This window comes from Myodes glareolus, chromosome 7 (assembly GCF_982192425.1).
Source record: "Myodes glareolus chromosome 7, mMyoGla1.1, whole genome shotgun sequence".
Classification (NCBI taxonomy): Eukaryota; Metazoa; Chordata; class Mammalia; order Rodentia; family Cricetidae; genus Myodes; species Myodes glareolus.
The window spans coordinates 102,427,125-102,446,651 of NC_142032.1; the positions used below are offsets into that span (position 1 = coordinate 102,427,125).

Below are 19,527 nucleotides of genomic sequence, written 5' to 3' on the forward strand. Positions count from 1 at the left end.
GAAATGTAGTTCTTAGTGCATTCGCGTCTCTGACCATAGCCCTAGCGAGGGAGCGTCGCGAGATTAGCACATTCACGAACTCTCGTTTTCTTGCTCACTACAGTGACAATTGCTGAACTGTTTCGGCTAAAATAAATAACAAGAATAAGTTTTCTTTTCTCGAGAACGCCTTCCTGTTGAAGCTCGGTAGTGCACGAGAGTCGTCCCTTCTTAATTCCGAAGGAACAGGTAGATGGTCTCTTGGTTCCTCCCAGGCATCAGCCCGTCTTGGTGCTCCGCCCAGGCCGCGCCTCCGATTGGCTACAAGCGCCCGAGTGGCGGAAGCAGCTGGCTCGCGGGGACCCGGGTGGGGGCTGGCCGTGAAGATGGCGGCAGTGGTGGAGGTGGAGGTTGGAGGAGGTGCTGTTGCGGAAAGGGAGCTAGATGAGGTAAGAGGAGTTGAGGGACAAGAAAGGGGAGACAGCTTCAAAGTGGAAGGAGAGGAAGTGAGGAATAGGAGCCGGAGACTCTAGGAGAAACGGGAAAGATCCTTAGGGAGCTGACAGGCGGATTTTCTGTGAGGGAAGTCTGAGGGCTTCTGACTCAGGGACCCCGAGGCGGTCCTCGTGCAGTAGATTGGCAGTAGCTTTAAGGGTGCTGATGGAGGGCAGACCAGAGGCCAGAGGGACGGGAACTTTAAAGATTTTGAGATTATTAGATGGAGGTCCAAGGTAGGACTAAGGGGCTAAGAGTTGCATTAATTGGAGGGGCGTGGACTTCTGTAAGGCAAGGTGGCGGTTTTCCCTGTGGGAAAGGACTCCAAGCTTGATCTGAAGGTTGGGGACACAGATCGGGAAGCAATGCTAATATACTAGCATTACAGCTTTGAATTATTTTTAGATAGGGACCATCTTATTTATTCTTACATTTTAGGGTTTGTACATACCGCATGCCCAGTAAAGTTTTGGTCAAGGAATGAATGAATAATTGTGAATGAATGAATAATTTTGTAACAGAAACGGTCCATCTTTTCATTGAACAAACATTGTTACTTCTGTGACAAGTCCTGGGCTAAGTGCTTGGGACGCAGAGACTTTGCTCTTGTGAAGGCTATAGTGTGGTTACGGGATAAGAAGAGGCATTGGAGGACAGGAATAGCGGTGGTTTGAGGGAGGGCTAGGGAACTGTTTCCAGGTGCTGACTGGGTTTCTAGTTCATTTTCTTTCACCCTTCTTTCCCCTCCTCTCCCTTGTTCCTTCAAGGTGAGCTTGGAAAGGTATGAATCCTTTATCTCATAGGTTTAACAGTCTGGGTATTGAATGGCTTGTGGTCCTTGGAGGTCCTTGAGCTTGACAGAAATGAAAAGTGCAGGGCTCTGTAGAAGGAAGTTGAGGGTAAGAAAGATAAGGGGCAGTCTGATGCCAAATGGTTAGTGATGGTTAGAGTTGCTTTGCGTCTTTGTATCTTCTCTGTGCTACGGATTGTGATAGTACCAAAGGGGTGGGGGAGTAGTGGCATCTGTGGATGGTGAGCATTTCTGAGGGCTCCTGTTCTGTGTTCAGTATGGGATAGACTGGTGAAGAGTCTCAGGAAGGGACTAGCTGTAGCAAGTAATGACAGTTGCATGGTGTGAGGCTAATTTGTTTTCGCTTCCCCCTTCTGATTGGAATGAATAGAGTGAGAGCCCAAGACTAACAGGTAACAGGTGGCCTAGTTTCTTACCTGCCAGTTGCTAAAGACTAAATGTGTTTGAATCCTGCTTTGTTGGGAAGGAGCAGCTGTTGAAGGAATGACCTCCAAGGTCCCTTCTAGTAGTAAGTTTCTGTGTTCACAGCTGGCTACTATCAATTGGGGTATTTTAAAGGTACCTTAAAATAGTAAATAGTGTACTGAAATTAAAATTTATGGTTTGTTGGTCATGGGTCTTCATTTAGTTTTATATGTCTTAGTATATTTGGAGCCAGGGTCTTGATATGTGCTCCAGGCTGTCACTGGACTCTGGTTCTCTCTCTCATGAGTGCTGGAGTTAATGTGTGTGCTGCTGTGCCTGGCTAATTTTTGGCTTCTTGTTTCTTAGTTTTTTAAGGACTTAGGTACGACTAGTAGGATGAGACTTCTCTCAGGGTTGGGACTGCAGGTCAGCTTTATATGACACCACTAGCATCCATCTCCTAACCCTCGCTGCTTGTGCTATTTTCCAAGAAAGAATATATCACTGCTGTCTGGAAGTTCTGTGTGAACTGCTCCTCTCCCTTTATGAGTTTAAGAAAGTAACATGAGAAACAGGAAGTTATCGTGAAGCTCCAGATAGAGCCAGGCCTGGCCTGGCAGACCTCAGTTTGTCTGCGTCTACTCATGTCTCCTCTGCTTTGTGTGCTCAAGCCTTAACTAGCGAACTGTAAGGTGACTTACATCAATCATTTGTAACCACGGGGGCTCACTGTGTGCCATGCCTTGCAAATTCCGTGAGGAAGTGTGCAATAGCCGTCACAATGCTACCTTGTAACTGTTAGATTAGAGTGTGTGAGGCACAAGTAACAAACCTACAGTCATGATAGAGATGGAAATGAGCTGAGGAATTAAAAGTTGAACGCACAAAAACAAAACAAACAAACAAAAAACCCAAAACTGTGATTTTCATGTAAATCAGAGTTGCTTTCAGGTTGCACTTTCTGCCTGCCTGACACACTGGAGTCCAGGGTGGGAAAGAGTACTGGGGGCCTGGCTAGCGTGGGAATGATGCGCTTTTCTACTTTGGAAAGAAGGCACATACTGTCCTTTATTCTTCAGAGTATTCTTCCTAATAGTTTTAGAAATCGGTTGTCCCTGGTACACACGTAGTCTGGAACAGCAGTCTATTCATAGCCCCGCTTCTCTCCTTGACACTGTCTCTGGAAGCTGAAGGGCAGTGTAGGCTTCTCCGTGGACAGGAGGATGGAGGATGGCGTAGGGAATGACCGCCAGTAGAGGTGAGCACTGTCTGCAGAGTCTAAGCCATCTACTGTTTGAAGCTCTGTACCTTTACTGTCTCATTTACTTACAGTAGCCATATGAGTTTAGATGCTATCCCAAGACCATTTTGTGTTTTCTTTAAAAAGAATTCATTTTAATTTATGTGTATATGTGAAGGCGCACAGGTGTGCCAGCATTTGTAGGGTCCTGAAGAGGGTGTCAGATCTCTTGGCGCTGCAGTTATACACAGATGGTTGTAAACTACCCAGTGTAGGTGCTGAGAACTGAACTTGAGTCTTCTGCAAGAGCAACATGTGTTCTCTTTCTTCTTGTTTTTTTTATTTTGTTTTTTTTTTGAGACAGGGTTTCTCAGGCTTTGGAGCCTGTCCTGGAACTAACTCTTGTAGACCAGGCTGGCCTTGAACTCACAGAGATCTGCCTGCCTCTGCATCCTGAGTGCTGGGATTAAAGGCGTGCGCCACCACTGCCTGGCTTTTTTCTTATTTTAAAAAAATTATTTATTTATTTGTATTTTATGTGCATTGGTGTTTTGCCTGCAAGTACATCTGTGTGAGGGGGTTTCAGATTTGGAGTTACAGACAGGTGTGAGCTGCCATTCGGGTGCTGGGAATTGAACCTGGGTCCTCTGGAAGAGCAGCCAGTGCTCTTAACCACTGCTCTCTCCAGCCTGCAATATAACATGTACTTTTAACCACTGATCCTATGTTTCTAATCTCAGCCCTATTTTGAAATTTTCTTTTGAGGCAATGTCTTGATAAGTTTCCTAGGCTGGGGGCTGGAGAGACGGCTCAGTGGTTAAGAGCGCTGACTGTTCTTCCCGAGGACCTGGGTTCAATCCCAGCACCCACATGGCAGCTCACAACTGTCTGAAGATCTAGTTGCAGGGGATCTGACACCTTCACACCAATGCACATAAAAATAAAGTTAAATAAACCATAAAAATATTTTTTAAAAAGTTTCCTAGGCTGACCTTGAACTCAGGATCCTCTTGTCTCAGTTTCCCAAGCAGCTGTGATTACAGGAGTGTACATCACGCCTAGCAAAATACTCTTTTTAGACTCTTGAAGCAAAACCTTGAATCAGCATTTCTTTGCTGAGAGGGCCAAAATGAATGTTAACCAAAAGGGTTATTGTTTTTATATAAACTCTTTAATTTACTGATAGCTTTACCATATCATACTGTTGGTCATAAAGAATGATTATTGCCACAAGTGAAAAATTCATATGTTCTGGGTGGGCTGTCTGTCCTTTTGTCTTTATCTCTTTCTTTAAACAGTCTCAGGTAGACCAGGCTGGCCCCAAATTTAGTATGTACCTGAGGGTTATGTTTTTCTTTTTCTTCTCCTTCTCCTCTTACTCCTTCTCCTTCCTCTTTCTCTTCCTCCTCCTCCTCCTTCTCCTTCTCCTCCTCCTCCTTCTTCTTCTTCTTCTTCTTTTTTTTTTTTTGAGACAATGTTTCTCTATATAAGTACCCTGTCTGTCCTGGAACTCACTTTGCAGCCTGCCTCAAACTCACTCACAGAAGTTCTCGTGCCTCTGCCTCCTGAGTGCTGGCATTAAAGGTGTGTGCACAGCCACCAGGCTTGAGGATGATCTTGAATGGATACCACTGTATATTGAAAGCCCTTCCTTTCTAAGTTTTACCTGTGTTTTTGGGTTCTAGCCAAGGCTTTCTTGGCTTCTAGGACTTTTCTGATTTATACATTCTTTGCCCCCGCCTTTTGCTTGTTTTTGTCTTATTGAGACAAAGCCCCTCTGTCAATTCTGTACTGACCTTGAATTTGCAGTTCTCTCTCAGTTTGAGTGTTGAGATTACAGGTGTGTGCTACCTCAAGTAGCTCCCCTGCTGAGATTACAGACGTGTGCTATCACATGTAGCTCCCCTGCTGAGATTACAGACGTGTGCTATCACATGTAGCTTCCTTGCTGAGATTACAGGCGTGTGCTATCACATGTTGCTCCCCTGCCTTTAGTCATTATCCCAGGCTTATTCTTTACTTCACCAATTTATTCATCAAATCTTTTCTGATTTTTGAGATAGGATTTTGGTATGAAGCCTGGCTGTTTTGAGCTCGACATGTAGCTAGACCAAACTGATCTTGAACTTTGACCAGTCCTCTGCCTCTGCGTGCTGGGATTACAGATGTGTCTCCATGCCCAGGTTATTCCCCAGGTGTCTATCCAGTCACAGACAGTGGAGCTCAAAGGCTGATCAGTGGAAGAACATGTCACATTGTGGAGTAGGTACAGTTAATGAGGAGACGGCTACATCATAGCTGCTCGTTCCAGCTACTTTGGTAAAACCCCAGAACCCAGGCTGAGATGATCCTATTCTCTTGCTTTTTCAAAGCAGTAGTTGCCGCTTTGTTTTATGTTTTCCTCCTGTGAATCTCTCCCTGTAGACATTTGATAAGTGTGCCTTGTTTCCACGGATTTGGTTCTCTGGGGATTCTTGGTCCAAGCTAGATCTTACCGAGGGATTGAGGTGCATGTGACTGAAGTTTAATCTTAGGTGTCTGTCTTTGGACTTTCTTTTTCTTTCCTTTTTTTAGATTTCTCTTTGTAAAAGTCCTGGCTGTTCTGGAACTCACTTTGTAGACCACGCTGGCCTCAAACTCACAGAGATCCATCTGCTTCTGCCTCTCGATTGCTGGGATTAAACTGACTTGTCTTTGGAATTTCCTATGCATGTAAAATGAATGGTAGCACACTAGAATAGGAGAAGAGACCCACTAAAAAAGTAAGCATATGACCCAAATTTTAGGGTTAAAAGACAAGACTGGGTTTATTTGTAAATAGCCAGCTGCTAATAGATGTATAGAAAGCTGTGTTGAGAAGGATTCTGAAGCCAGGGCACATCAGAGAAGAGTCCCAGAAGAAAATACTGAAGGCAAAAGAATATAGAGTACTTATTCTGGGGCAAGTATTTTAAACACATTTTCTAATATCTCAGTTTTTAAAAATTAATTATTTTATTACATACCAATCCCATAATACCTCAGTTTTTTATTTTATGATTTATTTATTTTTACTTTATGTGCATTGGTATTTTGTCTGCATGTATACTGTGCAAGGGAGTCAGATCCCCTGGAGGTAGAGTTACAGGCAATTGTAAGCTGCCTTGTGGGTTCTGGGAATTGAACCCAGGTCCTCTGGAAGAACAGCCAGTGCTCTTAACTGCTGAGCCATCTCTCCAGCCCAGTACCTCAGTTTTAAAGGACAGGTGTACTGTCATTGTCACCATTCTATGGACTTGGAAACTGAGGCAGAGATAGTGAGAGAGACTGACCTAGCCCCAAGCACACAGTTAAGTGATAGACCTGGGTATCAAGCCTGAGACCATTGCAGCATCTGTGGTCTGAACGATGTGAAATATGAATGCTGTCTACTTCTGTCCTGTTCTTCACTGATATTCCCTCTGTGTAAGTGTGGACCTTGTATCCACAGGTGACTCGATCATGGTCGTGGCTTTTGTCTTTTCCAGCTGTTTTCTCCTTGAAGGCCCTATTTATTTTATCTCTGGTATCTGGCAAGAGTATGACTCATAAAAAACTATATGAGCTTAGATTTCAACCTTCCTGTTCCTCAGCCTTTAATCTGTGAAATGATAGTTTGGAACTCTGTGACCTTTGAGATCTTTTGCAGCTTTGAAATTTAAAGTCCTCAGTTCCAGTGTTTTACTTTGTGTTCCCTACATGTTCTGTCGGGTACTTAATACATAGTGAATGTCTGAATGAGGGAAAACATAATTATTCTCAATAATGTACACCAGCAGTGTTGGGATGGGAAGGAAAGAATCACGCTGGTGAAGAAGTAAACAAAAGTCTTGGGCACACCTTCCTATTCTGTGACCTTTGACTTTTAGGAGTCCGTCTACTCTGATAGATATCCTGGTATATGTCTAAGGGTTTAAAGGAACAACCAGTTCACCCTTGCTTTTTGTTGTCGGATTTTTATGTTGTTTTTTGAGAGAGGCTCTTACTGAGTAGCACAGCCTTTGCTGGCCTTGAGTCCCTATTGTAGTCTGTGGGTTAGGTGTGAGCCACCGTGCTCTGTGAAGGAGGTCACCGTGGTGTGAGCCACCGTGCTCTGTGAAGGAGGTCACCGTGGTGTGAGCCACCGTGCTCTGTGAAGGAGGTCACCGTGGTGTGAGCCACCGTGCTCTGTGAAGGAGGTCACCGTGGCTTCTTCTTGCTTTTTGTTTGTAAGTCACTTTTTGATTGTTAGGACTAAATAGCTCATACATTTCTAGAAGGAATTATGGTGCCATCTGCTTAGTAAAGAGGGTAGGAGAAAGAACAATACAGATAAACGAGGAATATTTTGATCCCCTGAGCTGTGGAACTGTCTCATCCTTTTTGCCTTTCATTTCTTGGCACATTTGAACAAATGAGAATGCAGGTATGGATTCTGTTCAGGAGTAAGGGAGAGAGGCTGCGTCACAGAAGTTAACTGATGTGCTCACCATCTTCCCTTCCTCTCTTTCCTTTTTAAAGACAGCATTTCACTATGGAATCTTGGCTGGCCTGGTACTCATGTAGAGAGATCCGCCTGCCTCTGTCTCCTCAGTGCTGGGATTAAAAGTGTGTATCACCATACTTGGCACTTTTTTTTTTTCTTGAGACAGGGTTTACCTCTGTAACCAGGCCTGGCCTTGAACTCATTGTGTGAATCAGGCTAGTCTCCTAAGTACTTAGATTACAGGCATGTGTAACAATGCCAGGATTTTGCCAGCATTTAATATAAAGTGGCTATGAAGCATTTCTCCTTTATTGTAATGTCACATTGCTCTGTACCAGTGAGTTCTAGATACAGACTCAGGACTGGCAGTTGCCGCATGTGCTCAGTGCAGATTTCTGTCGGCCTTGTTTTGTGTTTCAGTCCCCCAGCAGACAGTGGACCGTATCATTTCTCATCTCTCGTATTCCCAGCACCTGTTCTTTCATTCAGATCTTTATTGAACTTAACATCCTTAATCATATTCATCAGCCCATGTTGAAATCCCTACGAGGTGATGGTTTCATGGTCAGCCTATTCCCTGTTTTTTTTTTTTATAATTTAATTTTTATGGGTGATTTGTTTGCATCTGCGTCTGTATATGCAGTGCCTGCAGAGGCTAAAAGAGGACATCCGATTTCTCTGGAACAGATTTACAGGCAGTTGCAAGCCGCTTATAAGTGCTGGAAACTGAACCTGGATCCTCTAGAAGAACATCCAGGGCTCTTAACTGCTGGGCTATCCCTCCAGCCCCAGCCTAGTCTCTCTTTGAATACCTCTGTTGTGGTTGTTTAGATCGGTTAGAATTTTATTTATTTACTTTTTTTTTTTTTTTTGAGGCAGGGTTTCTCTGTGTAGCCCTGGCTGTCCTGGAACTCTCTTTGTAGACCAGACTTGCCTTGAACTCAAGATCTGACTGCTTCTGCCTCCAGTGCCACCGTGCCTAGCAGGCTAGAATTTTAAATTCTGTATAGCTTTAACTTTTCCTGAGTTTTCCCAGATTCTGCTTGTTTGCACCTCTCTCAGAGGATGCCCTGAAGGGCTAGTCTCAGCACACGGAGGCTGGAGGCTGTTTACCCTAAAAGCTTTCCTGGGAAGCTTACTAAAGAGCTTTCTAGTGTCTTTTCTCATCTCTATCTTTACTTCTTTATAAAGTCATCTGTTACCTGTGTTCCTCAGAGGAAAATCTGTAGGTAAACACAAACTCATTAGTTCCTCTAAAGTGTCACTTTCCCAAGAGGATGCTGGGTCATAACCAAGGAGGCTTTGGCTCTGGGCAGCTGGGGAGAAACTGGGAAATGGGTAAGCCAACTGAGCTTTCTCCTTTCATTTTTGGTGTTAGGAATAACTGATTATATGCACTCTAGCCAGGCATGGAGGTGCGGGCCTCTAATCTGGGCACTCAGGAAACAGAGGCAGGCAGATCTCTGTGAGTTCAAGGTCAACCTAGTCTACAGAGAGAATTCCAGGACAGCCAGGGCTACACAGAGAAACCCAGAGTCAAACAACTCTGAAGCCTTGCATGACATTTTACTTTTTATTTCCCTTAGGATTGAGTCTGTCTTCTGAGGTTATCATTTAGTGTTCTGCAAAAACACCTATTTTTCCTCTTATGCTGATGATGTCAATAATAGTTAAATTTTTTAGAGTTTAAGGTGGACCAGGCACTAGGTTAAGCCCTAGGTCTTTTAATTCTAGTTAATAAAATATTCTTGTCATCAAAATGGACACAGATGATTTGAACCTAGTAATGTGACTCTCATCTCTCTTTCTGGTGTACACTACTAGCACTATAAATTCACTCTTCTCAAATTTTATCCTGTATTCATTGTGTATTTAATTAGATCATAGACTACTTGGGAGTACTTTAGAGATTATAACTAGATAAAGTGACTATCTGAATTTGTTGTTGTTGTTGTTGTTTGCTTGCTTGTTTTTGAGACAGTTTCTCTGTGTAGCCCTGAATGTCCTGTGCTGAAATTCTTGTAGACCAGGTTGGCCTCGAACTCACAGAGATCCACCTGCCTCTGCCTCCTGAGTGCTGGCATTAAAAGTGTGCACCACTACTGCCCAGCCTATCTCTGAAATCTTTCTCTTTTTTTAAAGTAATTTGTTTAACTTTATTTTGTGTGCATTGGTGTGAAGATGTCAGATCCCCTGGAACTGGAGTTATAGACAGCTGTAAGCTGCCATGTAGGTGTTGGGAATTGAACCTGGGTTCTCTGGAAGAGCAGCCAGTGCTCTTAACTGCTGAGCCAGCTCTCCAGGCCCCTCTTTGAGAGTTTAAAAAGTTATGGTCAAGTAAGGAGAGGAACACATCACATGATAATGTAGGTTGGAGCTAAATATGAGGTTGACATTGAATACTAGGCTGAGAAAGGTGAGTGTGTGTACGCACGCCAAAGGATTGCTAAGCATGCCCCTGTCAGTACAAGCCAGAAGTTGATGTTGGTGTTGCTTCTCCACATTGTCATCACTATCTTCAGTCATTATCTTTCTTTTGCGACAAGGTCTCATTGAATGTAGAACTTGCCATTTTAGCTGGACAAGCTGGCCAGTGAGCCTCTAGGACCTGCCTGCCTGTCCCTGGTACTGGGGTGACAGACGCTCACTGCCACATGCCATACCATAACGCTTCGAGGTACATTAGAGATCTGAACTCAGGTCCTCACGCTTGCATAGGAAGCACCTTACCCACCACTGCCTCGCCAGCTCCTGGTCTTCAGTTCTGAAATGGCCTCACTCTGGAGCTCAGACTGACTCAATCAGCTTCTGGAGTGTTAAGATGATTGGCAGAAGTCTTAAGTATGTAATTGAAATTGTTTAGTAATTCTTTACTTCTTCACATACAGGTTCTTTTTCACTTATGATTAGGTTTGTCCTGGTAAGTCCGTGATAAGTTGAAAATAGAAACTAAAAATGCATTTAATGTACTTGCTCTATAACCACCATAGCATCCTGTAGAGTACCAGTTGCTTGCCCTTGTGCTCTTGTGACTGACTGAAGTTGGGCTTGCTGCCATAGCTGCATCACAGAATGGTCAGCAAGGTGACTCAGTGGGCAGAGGTGGTTGGTCAGGCTTGCTGACCTTAGTTCATTTCCCAGGACCATGATGGAAGGAGTGAACCAACTCACAGTTAACCTCTGGCCTCCTCACATACCATGACCTGTGCACGCACACACATACATATTTAATAATTATTTTTTGAGACAGGTTTCTTTAACCACCTTGGTTGTCCTGGAACACTGTAGACCAGGCTGGCCTTAAACTCACTGAAATCTGCCTGCCTCTGCCTCTCCAGTGCTGGGATTAAAGATGTGCGCCACCACCCAGCACTCAGGAGGCAGAGGCAGGTGGATCTTTGTGAGTTCGAGGCCGGCCTGGTCTACAGAGTGAGTTCCAGGACAGTCTCCAAAGTCACAGAGAACTCCTATTTCGGAAAAAAAAAATCTATTGCAGTATTTCAGATGAAAGATGTTAGAATTTGCTAGTTGAGGAGTGGCTTGGTGTGTTCAAACTGCTGTTCCAAAATACTTTAGACTAAGTAGTCTTCAATGATTTGTTTCTCACAGTTCTAGAGGCTGAACAGTCCAAAATCAAGGTGCTCTAAAGATGGTGCCTTGATGCTCCAAGCTGCTGTTTTAGTTACTTCCTACTGCTGTGACAAAGCACCGTGACACCAGATCACGCCTGCAGTCCCAGCACTCGGGAGGAAGAGGCAGGCCAAACTCTGAGTTTGAGACCAGCCTGGCCTACAAAGCAAATTCCAGGACAGCCAGGACTGTTGCTCAGAGAAACCCTGTTTTGGGGGAGGGAAGTGTTTTTTGGGTTAGGGTCCGTGATGGAACAAAGGCATGAGAGCTCACATTTGAATGTGGAAGATTACCTACTAACAATGATGGAGTCTCAAAACCTCAAAGACTGCCAGTGACACACCTCCTCCTTATCCTTCTCAAACCATTCTACCAACTCAGGACCAAGTATTCAAACAAATGAGCCTGTGTGTAAGCCATGCTGCTATGGTAGAAAGGGCAACCAGGATCCTATCCTGTTCACAAGAAGCATTAATTTTTGTTATACTTCCAGTCTGGAGCTAAAATGTAATAAAAGTTTTTGAGTGGCTGTATATGAATGATTAAAATTTCAGAATATCTCACAAAGATAGTAAAAAGTGACTTATATTTTACAAGATAGAAAGGAGTGAGCCACACAGTGTAGGGGAGAGCTTTTGAGGGAAAGGCATAGCAGTAGCCAAAGCACTGTGGTGGAGAGAAGGACATGCTAGAACGGTGCCTGATTCTGTGACTGACCTAGAAGCCATTTGGCAGAAGGAGGTGAAGTAGAGTAGTTGGGCTAGAGTATAAAGTACCTTGTATGTTATAGCAAGGAGTTGAGACTCCAAAGATTGATTTTTATTCTTTGAAAACTAGGTGTATGTGTGTATATGGGCATGTGATAGGAGGGTGTGATCTTGGTGGTGCATACTCCGGATATCTGCAGATCCTGGGGTGAATTGTTGCTGAGTTAATTTGGTGGTATTCAGCTTAGGCATACTTCACCAAACTAAAAGGCATTTTGCTTTTTACTTTTATGGTAACTAAGGAAACTGGCAGTTTTGGCAAGCAAAGTATTGTAGCTGATTCCAAAAATTTTGAGTAAGATGAATTTGATGTGAATTACATTATTTTAGCTTAAAAGAACTTGAGCACCATCTTAGCCAGTCCTCTTATTTTATAGCTGGATAAACTGAGGCACATGGAGATGCGCCCTGTTTGCTGACACAGCAATGAAGAGCTGTGCCAGATTGGAGAGAAAAGAGTGGCTGTTGTCCTAAGGCCGCTCTGGGAGAGGAAAATGTACATTTTAGACACAACACGTGGACTGGCACTGTTCATTTTCCCCAGTTCTGCACATACTGAAAGCTGACTGTCCATATGGAACAACAGTGTTGTCTCCTTCATTCTTTCTTCTCCTAGCCTGTGTTATCTTTGCCCAGAATACTTAAATAAGAAATAATTTCAGGCTAGAGGAGATGCCTCAAAGGTTAAGAGCACTGGCTGCTCTTCCAGTGGACCTGAGTTCAATTCTGGGCAACCATATGGTGTCTCACAACCATCTGTAATGAGATCTGGTGCCCTCTTCTGGCCTGCAGGCATACATGCAGACAGAACGCTGTATACATAATAAATAAAAAAATCTTTTAAAAAAAAAGAAATATTTCTACAGACATAAATGGCTCAGGAATTAAGAGTTTTAGTTGCAAGCAGGGCAGTGGTGGCACACGCCTTTAATTCCAGCACCCAGGAGGAAGAGGCAGGCATATCTCTGTGAGTTCGAGACCAGCCTGGTCTACAGAGCAAGTTTCAGGACTGGCTCCAAAGCTACAGAGAAACCTTGTTTTGGAAAACCAAAAAAAAAAAAAAAAAAAAAAAAAGAGTTCTAGTCACTTTTCCAGAGGACCTGATTTTAATTCCCCAGCACACAAACCCACATGGCAGCTCACAACCATCCATAACTCCAGTCCCAGGGGATCTGGTGCTCTCTCCTGATCCCCAAGGGCACCAGGCACACATATGATGCACAGATTTACATGGCAGGCAAGGCATCCATACACATAAAATATGTGTATGTTTTTATATATAAATAAGTAAAATATTTTATATTTGTCTTCTGTATTAAAGCTGAATTTTATAAGGGCACATGCTTTATGCTTGTTTTGTAATTTAGTGAAAGAGAAATATTTATTAATTTTTTAATTTATTAATTTATTAATCTGTCAAGATTTCCCGCATCTGTCTTTGCCTTTGACATTTGTGTGTCATTGACATGCCAAGGACCCCTCCCCCACCCGTCTTTTTAAACAGCTCTCACTGTGTATCCCAAGGCTGACAGTGCCTTGAATTTATAATTCTTTCTGCCCCAGCCTCTCAATTGCTGAAATTAGAAGCATGTGCAACCATAGCTGGCTTCCATGTCACGCTCTTTTTTTTTTCTTTTTTTTTTTAAAGAAAAACACAGGAACCGGGCAGTGGTGGCACACACCTTTATAATCCCAGCACTCGGAAGGCAGAGGCAGGCAGATCTCTGTGAGTTCGAGGCCAGCCTGGTCTGCAAGAGCTAGTTCCAGGACAGGCTCTAAAGCTACAGAGAAACACTGTCTTAAAAAATTAGTTTATAAAAAAGAAAAGAAAAATACAGAATATTCACTATTGTCCAGTATTGTCAGATTACTACATTGCTGATAGGAGGATAGGTGTCGCTTTGGGGGAAAGCTTCTAGGCCATGTGAGATTTAGTGTGAGCCTAATACTTAGTCTGAGTGATCAGATAGGCTCAGTAGAGAAGGGAATCTTAGCTGTAAGAGCATAGTGACCTTGGCCGCTGAGGGAGAACACTTAATCTATAGCTGTGGGAGAGACAGCCAGGCTTGGGCTCACTCACTTCTCCTGATAGAAAGCATATTGCCTAGGAGCCTGCAAAAGTGTTGTCTGTAAATGGTTTGGGTTATATATCTTTATACCAATGCATTGATGTGTGCATGTATGTGCACGCATGCATGTGTGTGTGTGCGTGCGTGGGTGTATGTGTGCATGCGTGCACATGCAAGTGTGTGTGAGCATTGAGTGTGCCAGAGGTCAATATCAGGTGTCCTCCTTAGTCACTTTCTACTTCCTTTTTGACACAGTATCTCTCACTGAGCCCGGGGCTCTCTATCGTGTCTAGAAACATTGGCTAGCCTGACTGGGCAGCACGCTCCAGGAGTCCCTCTGCTGTGCTGTGTCCTGTCGTGTTCAGTCCATGTGGCTCATCTGTGTGTCAGCTGGTGTATAAGCTAGAGTCGTTCTGAATGCAGGTGTCCTGTGGGTAAACCTGTGATGCAGTTTCTGGATGATTAATGTGAGAGGGCTGCTCAGTGTGCGTGGTGCTGCCTCTGGACTACTGGTCCTGAGTGAGCAAGCCACGGGGACCTCCACCTCAGTTCCCGCCTTTCGGCTTCTGCCCTGACTTCCCTGGATGAGGGACTAGAAACTGTAAGTCATATACCTCTTCAGGTTGGTCGTGGTGTTGCATCGCAGCAATAAAACCGTAACTCAGACACCATCCTTGCCTTGTGCTGGGATACAGATGCAGGCTGCCCTAGCCGGTGTTTCTGCAGGCACTAGAGACCTGAACTAAGGTCTTGAGACTTGCACAACAATCGTTTTTCTGAGCCATATTTTTAAATCAAATTGTATGGCGGAATGAAGTTGGACTCCTGCTGCACAGCATATTCAGAAATTAACTCAAGTGTCAGTAGATGGCTAGGTGAGTCAAGGCACTGACTGCCGAGCCTGATGACCCATGTGTTGGAAACAGAACCAACTCTCAGAAATTGTTTTCGGGCCTCCATACACAATGCCGTGTACTTCTGTCTGAGTGTGGCATGGGAGTTAGAGCACAGCACGTGGTAGAGGAGTGAGCCAACTCCTCAGGTGTCTGTGCCATGTGCTCTATTCACAGCAAAAGCACAGAATTTACAAAAACAAAAGATTACAAATGTTGAGAAGTATGTGGAGACATCAGAGCCCTCACTCTCCACTCAGGAGACTGTAAAATGTGAATGTAAAAACAGTTGGCAGTTGAGAAGATCAGTAGAGTTGTCGTGTGGCCCAGCACTTATACTCCAGCTGTGTTCTCAAGAGCAATGAGAACACACAGTACACAACGTTAGGGACGAATGTTCATTTGTCATTTGTAATAGCTCACAAATCAATGACCCCAATGTCTGCCAGCTAGTGAATGGAGGAACATGATATAGCCATATATTGGAATGTTGCTGCCAATCAAAAGAAGGGAATTACTATACATGCTATAAACTGAATGAACCTTAAGCAGTTACGCTATGTGAAAGAAGCAACCACATAGGACCATGGTATTGCAAGGTTATGTGAACTACCTATATGGAGCAGATCTAGATAGTGGTAGGAAGTAAGTAGTTGCTGGGTGGTGGCAGTGCACACCTTTAAACTCAGAACTTGGGAGGCGGAGACAGGTGGATCTCTGTGAGTTCGAGGCCAGCCTGGTCTACAGGAGCTAAGGATAGGCTCCAAAGCTGCTTGCTACAGAGAAACCTGTCTCAAAAAAACAAACAAACAAACAAAAACAAAAAACACAACAACAACAACAAAACTCTCTCTCTCTCTCTCTCTCTCTCTCTCTCTCTCTCTCTCTCTCTCTATATATATATATATATATATATATATATATAGTAGATAGTTGCCATAGTCTGGGAGAAGAATGGAAAGTGACTGCAGTTATGTGGTTTCTTTGGGTGATTGTGGCCCAGTTCTGGGAATAGACTAAAAACCAGTGGCCACTGTGCTTTTAAAATGGGCTATTTTCTTACTGTTTGAGTTAGATCTTAGTAAAATTGTCACATTTTTTAAAATGAACCATTTCATTTAAAAGTGTAACTGTGTGGTGGTGTCACACACCTTTAATCCCTTTCTGTGGGTCTCTGTGAGTTCAAGGCCAGCCTGGTCTACAAAGTAAGTCCCAGGCCAGCCTGTTACACAGAGAAACCTGTTACAAAAAAAAAAAACAAAAAAAAACCAAGTACAAAACAAAGAACCAAGTGTAGAGATGCATATGCTCATAGATGCAGATTGTGAATATGAGTGCAGTGCTTCTCAGACTTTAGTGTGCATATAAATTATTTCATGTGCTGGATTGCACATTCTGATACAGGAGGTTTTGTGTGGATTCTGAAATTTTCTGTTTCATAATAAACATTTGGGATACCAGTATTATTGTATTTAGATACACATATTAAAAGTGTGGAGGATGTACCAAAGAGCTTTCCAAAACCCAGCAGGATTTGGTCCGTGTTTTGCAGAGAATTTGGTTAGGTGGAAGAGAGGGGCTTAAGGGATGAAGCCTGAAGACTGACAGATCACAGAGTGTGCTATCTGTGAGGACACGGTCTGCTGTGGGTACACAGGGTGGGCACTGACAGATCACAGAGTGTGCTATCTGTGAGGACATGGTCTGCTGTGGGTACACAGGGTGGGCACTGACAGATCACAGAGTGTGCTATCTGTGAGGACACGGTCTGCTGTGGGTACACAGCGTGGGCACTGACAGATCACAGAGTGTGCTATCTGTGAGGACACGGTCTGCTGTGGGTACACAGCGTGGGCACTGACAGATCACAGAGTGTGCTATCTGTGAGGACACGGTCTGCTGTGGGTACACAGGGTGGGCACTGAAATCTTTTGCACCTGAGAAAACATAGCCTGAACTTTGGTCATTTTCTGTGTTTGCAAAATTTCTCTTGCCCCCTGTCTAGCATTTTGTGTAACTTCTTTTAGATCTAGACTGAGGTAGGTTGTCATGACTAGGAACCTTGTGAGATCCTGGAGCAGAGAGGTTGGCTAGCAATAAAATATTGTATGCATTTTTTATTGTGTGTTTTAGGTTTTGGTTTTGGGACTATCAGTTATTACCCTTGCCCTGGAGCCTGCCTAATTATCCACCTGAGCTTCAGACAAAATACCATCAGACTGGGTTTGAGCTTGGCCCCAGATGACCAAACTCCTTCTTTTAATGAGGTACCAAATACAGATGTCTTTCCAGATGGTACAGGTTAATTATAACTACAGTTTACAGCATCTCTTGTTTTTCCACTTGAACCAGAACACTGATATGAACGTTATTTAAGTAACCTTTTGGTTCTGGACATAAATATTAAAGCCAGATCATATGTTATTCTTAACATTTATACTACTTTGTGAAATGCTAGTGATCCTTTAAGCCACAAATCTAGTCTTGATTTTAGGGCTTATTCTTCTGATCTCTTCTCCTTGGGGCTCTGGAAGCATTACTGTCACATGCTTCACCAACTTTGAGTTCCCCGGCCTCTTCTCTCTTCTAGAGGAAAGGCAGCTCACTGTCAGGATACTTTCCTCATAGCTGTATGATGGAGTCAAAGGTCTTGTTCAGTTTTCAGATGGTGGAATTAAGACATCGATAATAATACATATGGTTCACTCTCAGAAACACTTCCGTGCCTGGTCCAATACTCTGTGTGTTCATAGTTTGCCCTTCAATGGATTTTCTTTCTTTCTTTTCTCACATAAAGTTTTCTAACATGATTTTTTTCTAGATGCTATCTGGTATCAAATAAATATTCTTTTCCCAGATACTTTTTAAGCATTTTCAAGTGTTTGTATATTCTCTTTTTCAGCATGTCCAGGTATTGTGCTGGTTTGTTAGCATACTTAGATCGGAGGAGAGAATTTTATTCAATTACTTAAATATTCATTGACTACCCAGTCTTTGCTGTTCTCTTTCGAGGACACAAAAGCAGTGTAAAGTATATATTGGTTCTGCGGCATCTTCCTGATGTATGGGAGAGGTGCAAGGTACATTAGGTCAGGCCAGAACTGGGGTAACACATTCAAAATGCTAGGTCACAAACTTAAGGAAGCACAAGGTTATACAAGAATAGAATGAGTGCCTTCTTCAATTTTGAACCCTGAATTCCTTGCTTGTACTGGCCTGGTCTTGGCTGTAGGCAGTTAGAGTATTTGGAAATTATGTCTGAGATAGCATGATACTGTAAATGAATGTTCTAGAAGAGTGTTTCTCAAATTTCACATTTATAACAATCACCTGGAAATCTTGTTAAGCATCAGATTCTGAAGCTGGGAGCTGGTAGTGCACACCTTTAATCCCAGCACTTGGGATGCAGAGGAAGGAAGATCTCTGGGACTTTGAGACCATCCATCCTAGTCTACAGAGTGAGTTTTAGGACAGCTACACAGAGAAATCCTGTCTCAATAGACCGGAAGAAAAAAAAATGTCCCTCCCTCTCTCCTTCTCTCCTTCCCTTTTGCCTTCCCTCTCCTCTCCTTACATCTTTGTGGACATGCTTGCATATATGTGCACATACATGTGGAGGCTAGAGGTTGACTTTGGTGTCTTCTTCATTGCTCTCCACCTGGTATCTATTGGGACGGGATCTCTCACCTGAACCTAGAGCTTGTCCGTTCTGCTAGTCCAGCTAGCTGACTTGCTGGAGAGGTTCCCTGCCACTGTCTTCCTACAGGCAATCAGATGGTGTTTTCTGTGGGTGCTGAGGATTGGAGCTATAGTCTTCATGCTATATAAGAAGTGCTTTATCTGCTGAGCCATTTATTTTCCCCAGCCCCTTAAAGCGCTTTTCTGAAGTCAGTAGGTTGGTGAGAAACTAGGCCTTGAGCAGCTTAAGTGCTAACGGACTATTTTTAGTAATGTTTAATGAGTTACTTGAGAATTTCATTTAATGTATTTTGAGCCTGTTTATCACCTTCCTTCACTTCTCTACCCATCCAGCTTCAAGTTAGTTCTTTTTCTCTTTTTGCAAAGTGCACTTGGTCCAGTCTGTGTTGACCTGTGGGAGGCACATCCCAGACCATACTGCAGTCGTTCCTCAGCTAGGCATAGGGCTTGGCTTCTACCTCCCGTCCTTCATTTTCGGAGTAAAGGAATGTATTTTGATTTATTCATTTGAGTGCTCTAAGCCCTTATCTCCTTTGCTACCAGGGAACATTTCCAACCCAGTCTGGCATAAAACTGAATCTTAGTGTGATTCCGTCGACTCTACAGAAGTAGAAGGTGCGCCCTGAGTGCCAAGGATATACTCATATTCTGGAGCAGAGGTTTCCGACGGGCAACTTTTGTCACCCAGAATAAATTTGACAGTGTATAGATGTTCTTTCTGGACGTTGCTGATTCTATACAGGATACACTCCTTCCCCAAAATCAGTAGTGCCAAGCTTGAGTGACCCTAGATAGAACCGGAGCCTGGAGTTCAGAAGGTCATACATTTCTAAGGTCAGTAGCAGGGCAGGAGTCAAATGTCACTTTGCTCTAGTGTAATGTTCTACCTGCTCCTGTGTGACCATTTGTGTGGTGATATATGATAATATTTTATCTAGCTCCATTTCTTACTAATCCTGACTCATATTTATCCTAGTCATACTTAGTTCTTTGGTATACTGTAAACTTTTTCCCCCTTCCTGTTCATGTAATTTCCTTTGCCTAGAAATTTCCTCT

General features: G+C 43.4%; 1 protein-coding gene across 2 annotated transcripts in view; it reads left to right on the forward strand.

The window, feature by feature from the left end:
* Positions 1-89: 89 nt before the first annotated feature.
* The window catches only part of Rnf121 (ring finger protein 121), a 61,054-nt gene continuing 41,616 nt past the window's right edge, over positions 90-19,527 (forward strand). The window contains exon 1 of one of the 2 annotated variants that reach the window (XM_048429643.3): positions 90-228. Coding sequence is in view for 1 of the 2 variants with exons in the window: in XM_048429642.3 (XP_048285599.3) it covers positions 366-428 (63 nt within the window). In the remaining variant the exon portion in view is untranslated. Of the gene's footprint in view, positions 229-292; positions 429-19,527 lie in introns of those variants that run through there. The other variant, XM_048429642.3, reaches the window with a different exon arrangement.